This window comes from Neomonachus schauinslandi, chromosome 6, assembly GCF_002201575.2.
Source record: "Neomonachus schauinslandi chromosome 6, ASM220157v2, whole genome shotgun sequence".
Classification (NCBI taxonomy): domain Eukaryota; kingdom Metazoa; phylum Chordata; class Mammalia; order Carnivora; family Phocidae; genus Neomonachus; species Neomonachus schauinslandi.
In genome coordinates this window covers 1097669-1103922 of record NC_058408.1, presented here as the reverse complement: position 1 = coordinate 1103922, position 6254 = coordinate 1097669, and the positions used below count along the sequence as shown (strand labels likewise).

General features: G+C 62.3%; 1 protein-coding gene across 1 annotated transcript in view; it reads left to right on the top strand.

The window, feature by feature from the left end:
* The window catches only part of DCST2 (DC-STAMP domain containing 2), a 10056-nt gene that overhangs the window by 2420 nt on the left and 1382 nt on the right, over positions 1-6254 (top strand). The window contains 8 exon segments of the mRNA XM_021681999.1: positions 170-327; positions 772-936; positions 1873-2040; positions 2159-2259; positions 2881-3011; positions 3335-3462; positions 3780-3873; positions 3951-4091. Of these exon segments, the coding sequence (XP_021537674.1) occupies positions 170-327; positions 772-936; positions 1873-2040; positions 2159-2259; positions 2881-3011; positions 3335-3462; positions 3780-3873; positions 3951-4091 (1086 nt within the window).

Here is a 6254-nt window from a genome sequence, read left to right as displayed (position 1 = left end):
CCGGGCTGGGGGCTCGGGCTGGGGGCTCCGGGCTGGGGGCTCGGGCTACAAGGGGCAGCTCATCCCCGTGGCCTCCTGGGAGGCTGGAGTTGGGGGCAGGGGTGAGGGGTGGGGCCTGGGGAGTCAGTGTGGTCTGGGGTGCTGAGGGGCCTCCCGTGTACCCCACCAGAGCTCTGTTCTACCGGTACTGTTACCTGAACTGGGTCAGTTTCGACAACGTGTACATCACCAGCCGATTCCTGCACATGGAGGCCGTCCGCTCCGAGGCGGGGCTGCCCACGGTGCTGCCACTGAGCGCCCACGAGGCCAGACAGTACATCCGGCCCAGTGAGGACCCCGAGGACCGAGGACAGAGATGAGGGCCTCCCTCCCTCACAGCCCTGACCCTGGGCCCCACGCACAGCACTGCCTCTGGGGAGTCCTCGGTCCTAAAGGGAAACGGGGAGAGCCTCCCAGCACCCAGACACAGAGAGAAGGGAGCCCTGACATCCCGACTTAGGGAAGCATAGGTGTGGAGTGGACGCCAACCAAGAAAGTGGGGTTTTGGGGGTGAGGCCGGAAGTGTGAACACGCTAGTATAGAGATGCAGTGTGGGGGGCAGGGGGGCAGGGATGCCGGGAGGGAGGGTTCCTCTAGCCTCGAAGCCCCTTCCCGCCCTTGTCCAGAGGCCCTCACAGCTTCCACAGCAGACGGACAACAAGCTCTGGCTCGGAATGGGGGGCATCCCGCCGGGAGAGTGGGGTAGCGTCCTCCTAACAACCCTCCCCCCAGGCTCCGTCTTCCTGTCCCGGTGGGAGCAGATCTTTTATACCCTGGCAATCTTCAGCCTTGCCCGGCACCTCCTCCTTGTGCTGGTCCTCGTCTTCCTGGACTATGCTGTTTTCTGGGTGCTCGACCTGGCCCGGTACCAGCTGCAGGGGGACGTTGTGGCCCGCAGTGAGTGCCTGAACCTCGTGCAGCAGCCCCCTTGGCCGGCGTCCTCCCCATCCTCCCGGGTCCTGGGGGATCACCTGGAGGTCCCCAAGTCACTGTTACTCATCAGCCCCTGATTTTGCCCCTTCCAACACTTTGCTCTGCGGGGGACCCCGTGTCCACGTCATGGCTGTAGCGTAGAGTAGTTACGGGATCTGGACTTGGACTGGCTCCACCCCAGCCACGCCCTCTGCGAGGTAGTAACTCGGGCCGTTCCTGAGCCCCCAGAGCTTCAGTCTCCTCAGCTGAGCTGGGATGCTGGCCGCAGCCCCCCGGGTCTCTAAGGGGCACATGACACCACGTGTGGGAGTGCCCGGTCGGCCGTTGCCGGCATGCCGTAGACCACAGAATATAGTTAACCTCATCCTGGGCACCTGGGTGGCTCGGTTGGTTAAGCGACTGCCTTCGGCTCAGGTCATGATCCTGGAGTCCCGGGATCGAGTCCCGCATAGGGCTCCCCGCTCGGCAGGGAGTCTGCTTCTCCCTCTGACCCTCCCCCCCTCATGCTCTCTCTCTCTCTCTCATGCTCTCTCTCAAATAAATAAATAAAATCTTTAAAAAAAAAAAAGAATTGCAAAAAAATAATTAACCTCATCCTGTGTCCCAGAGGTCCAACAGAAAAAGTCAGAAATGCCCAACACGATCCATAAGGCAGTCAGTCCAGCGCCTGCTACACGCTGGACCCCGGACACATTAGCAAAGGCTTTTTTGAAAACAAATGCTTCCGGGCAGTCGTGGAGGCAGGTGATGGACTCACGGACCACCCAGGCCGTCTCAGAGAGGGTCCTGGGGGCCAGGGGCTTGGTGAGGCCCTGGGGCATCAGAGGCCCCCGGCCGGGGGGCGGGCCACCCCTCCGTGCTGCCCCCAGCAGGGCCCCTCACAGACCGCCTTTGTGCCAGGCCCCGTGTTACTGTCCATAACCGTGGAGGGCGCTGGCTACACCGGGAAGATTTACCGGGACCTGGTGTCCGCGTTTGATGTCCTGCAGCAAAGCAACATCAGCATCTTGTCCCGGCGCTGCCTGCTGCGCCCCTCGGAGCCCAGCACCACCGGTTACGTCGTCATCGGTACCGACCTCGCCCCTGAGGGCGGGGGGGGGGGGGCTAGGCGCCGGTCAGGGCGTGAGGGGAGCAGGCCGGCGCCTTGCGCCCCCAGAGCTCACTCACGGCACCTGCCGCGCCCCAGGCGTTATGCTCGGCCTCTGCTTCTTTGTTACGCTGTCCGGCAACTACGTCAGTCGGCTGCGGAGGGTCATCTGTGCGTCCTACTACCCATCGCGGGAGCAGGTGAGCGTCCAGGCCAGGCGCTGAGCCCGCCGCTGTCTGTCGTGGTTTGGGGGAGCTTAGAGTCCTCAACAGCCAGTCCTCCCTCCTCTGGCTGAACTACCCGGACTGCCGGTCTCTGGGCCCCAGATGGGGCTGGGGAATGGCGCCTCTTGGGGCAGGGTTTGCTGAGAGGGAGCTTGCCCCCAGAGTTTTGTTAAGAGCGCGGGGGACGGAGCCCATGTTGGCACGTTGAGGTGTGAATGGAAACTCAGCAGCTGTGCTCATTCACGAATCATTTCCTGAGCATCTAGTGTAGGACCCCCGGACGCCAGGCTGAAGCAGATGGTCTGGGGCTCACGGCCTCAAGGCAGGCCAGACAGGCTTTTAACAGGATATTACAATTACGAAGTGTTTTTATAAAGGAATGAATAAAGTGCTATGAACACCTAGGGGAGAGAATAGGTCACCCCACCTAGGGGAACCCAGGGGCTTCCCAAAGGAAGGGGCATTTGAGCCAAGCCTGGAGGGATTCATAGGTGTGGACAGCAGGCAAAGGTAGGGAATGGGGATGGTGGCAGAGGGCATTCCAGGTGGATGAGACGGGGTCAAGGGGATCCCAGCCCCGATCCCCCCCTCCACCAGGAGAGGATCACCTACCTCTACAACCTACTTCTGAGCCGCCGAACCAGTCTGCCGGCGACCGTGCAGCGAGCAGCGAGGCGGCGGGCAGCTGACCAGGGTCGCACGAGTGTCCTTCAGCTGCTGGCCGGGCGGTGAGCCCACTGTCCTCCCTTAGAGAAGGGGGGCAAGCGGGGACAGAAAAAGAGCCGGAAGTCAGAATGGATCACTGTCCTTCCTAAGTGCCCAGAGGTTTGGCTGAAGAGGGTGCCCATTCCATGCGATCCATGGATGGAGAGGGAGACTTGGGGAGAGAATTCCGGGCGGTGGGGGGTGGAGGGACAGGTGGGCAGGACACAGAGCTTTTGCTGCTTCAGGCGGAGGGCTGGAGGTCAGGCTGCAGGAAGGCCTGCCCCTGCTGGAGGGTGGTGTTGGGCGTGGGGTCGCCTGGCGGCTCAGCGTCTGGGGCCCCTCCCAGGTGCTCCTGTCTGGGCCCGGTGGTCAGCCACTTCTGGCAGCTCCAGGATCACTGTCTGGGCTGTGGGCGGCCCCACGACCAGGAGGACACGGAGAACTCTGTGTCCTGCAGTACCCCGGGCTGCCGAGGTGAGACCCTGGGGGTGGGCCTCTCCCTGCGGGGACTCCCCACGCTTGCGTGTGACAGTCGGCTGTGGTCCTTCCTCTGGGGACTTCTGGAACTCACCTTTTGGGCCCCTCCCTTCATTACTACGCACGTTCTCATGTACAGAGAACCGTGAGGAGCTCTTCTTCCCCGTGTTCGCCTTAATTCTCCTGGTGGTCGCAACTGGTGGTCTGCGGCTTGCCCCTCCACGAGGACGGTCTCCCCAGGGCTGGTGGCGGGGGAGCTCGGTGGCTGGGTGGGCTAGCTCAACCGCCCCTCCTGCCCTCCTGGTGCTTTGCAGGCCTCTTCTGCTCCACCTGTTTCCGTCTCCTGGACAACACCTGCTCGGTGTGCGCGGCTCCCCTCTCCCAGCAGGGGGGCCTGGACCTGGAGCTGTGAGTCTGCAGTGAGGTGGGGTGGCCGTAGTCCGGGCGGGCCGTGGGAGCTGCCACCTGACAGGAGGCTCCCGCAGGGACTCCAGTGACGAGGAGGGCCCCCGGCTGTGGCTGGCGGCCGCTCGGCGGAAGGCCCCGGAGCAGGAGTGGTTACTGCGGCAGCAGCTGCAGGAGGCCCTGGGCAGGACCCTCCCTTCGGAGTCCAGCCCCGAGGTCAGGTGAGTGGAAAGCAGGATGTGGGCCCGGAGGCCCGAGCCTGTCTGTCACATGTACCACGGGCTCCTGGGGTGCCAGGCCCAGGAGAGCCTGGGGACAGGGGAAGGGCAGGGAGGGAGGGAGATTCGTCTAGCTCCTGTCCTGGAGGAGCCCACCAAGTGGGGGGGTAATCGCAGCGCGCAGGGGTCCCCGTCCATGAGAGCAGCAGGCCAGGGCAGGCAGTGGACAGAACGACGGGTTTGGGATGGGGTTGAATTAATGAAGGCTTCAGGTGAAAGAAGAGGTGGGTTCGGGGGCAACCTGGGTGTCCGTTGGGCTGAGGGGCAGAGGAGAGCATTCCGGGGTGGGGCGGGGCCGGTGGTAGTCTGGAGAATGGGAGCTGTTTGGGAGGCTGTGTGTGTCTGTCCGCTGAAGTCGGAGCGCGCTGGGAGATGAGCTGGGAAGTCAAGGGGTGGGAGCTAGCTGAGTGCCCTACTGGCCGTCTGAAGATCCCTGGGGAATGGACACATTCTTAGGTGTCTTCTAAGACAGTGAGCTAGGAAGGAAGTGAGAAGTTGGTGTGGCCTGAGGATGGGGGGGACCGGGTATGCTTGGGACTGCGGGGTGCTGGTGGAGAGGAAGAACAGGTTCTGGGGAAAGAGGAATGTCTCGGTTGGAGAGCTTTGGGGGATCTGTAGGGAAGCCAGCTGGAGATGCCCAGGGGCCAGTTACAAAAGGCCTGGGCTCTGGGCCTGTGGTGCCAGGGTTGAGTTATTACGGGCTGTAGGGGAGAGGGGGGTGACGACAGGGCAGGAGAGGCGAAGGGGAAGCAGCGCGACCCTGAGGGGCTCAGGCACAAACCAGCGAGGCTGGAGCAGGCGGGAGCCAAGCACTGTCATGCTGAGAGATGGCCGAGGAGGAGGGGGACAAGGCCTGGCCAGTGAGTGTGGCAGCTGAGAGGTCACTGGAGTGGCTGTGGGAACATTTCTCGCGGTCCCAGGCAAGCCCAAACGAGACCAGACCGTAATGGTTTGAAGGCTGATGGGTAGACAAGACTCAGAAAGGAGTACGTGGCTCCGTATCACGGCCGTGGCCATGAGAAGCTTGATCATTCTCTTTGCAAATGTAACTGCTGGAGTTAAAAAAGGAAGCTTGCCGGTGAAGAGGAGGGGGTTAACGCCACCCAGCAGAAGCAGAGCTTGCCGGGAGCCAGCGCGAAAGATGTAGGGTCACCCAAGGACAGGGAGAGCTGGGCCTGTGGGAGGTGAAAGAGGGGCACCCGAGGGATGGGGTCTGGGACAGGTGGCCAGGCTGGCCTTGGGGAGAGCGGCGTTCCTCTGAGCAGAGTGAACCCCTTCCAGTCTGGCACCAGGCTTTTCCCTGGGGGATCAGAGGGAAGGGGGTCCTGCTGGGAGTGCGAAGAAGGGGCTGGGAGTGGAAGAAAGGTGTCTAGGAGTGGGTCTGGAGGGGCAAAACACCTGCCTTGGGAGGCTGGGAAACAGCTAGCTGGGGAGCGAAGGGACTGGCCCGTGGTGTGAAAGGCTCAGATGACAGGTGAACCACGACCTGTCATAGCTGACTCCAGGAACGGTGCTGGTGCAGCTTTCTTCAGTGGCACCATGAATGGGGCTCGAGGGTTGAAGTCTCCCTCTGGGTGGATTGAGGGAAGGACAAGATGGGGAGAGAACTGGGGTGTCATCCGTAAGAGTGTTTGATATGACTGGCCTTGGGGCAGAAAGAGGGCTGACACCCGGGGAAGTCCAGGGTCTCTGTCTCCCTGAGGTGTTAGAGCAGGGTTAGTGGCCAGGAGGGACACAGAATGGGTCATGGTCACGGAAAATTCTGGGATAAATCCAGAGGGTGACCAAGGTTGGGGCGGGGTGTCCCAGTAGGAGCAGAGGCAGAGGGCTTTATGGCCAGGGAGGTCAAGGATCGGATCACAAGGCCAGAGAGGTGGGGGTGTGTGGCAGGTATCTGGGGAGATAGCTGTGGCCCCGGGGGGTGGGGTGCAGCTGCCAGGGCCTTTACAATATGCCACGTACCAGTGGGTTTGAGAAAGACAAGCAGCATCCACTTGGAAGGCCTGCATACAAACTGCAGTGGGCACATGCTGGTGTGAATGGGGTGGGGGGGAGCGATGAGGGCACATGCTGGTGTGAATGGGGCAGTGGGGGGGGATGAGCGGA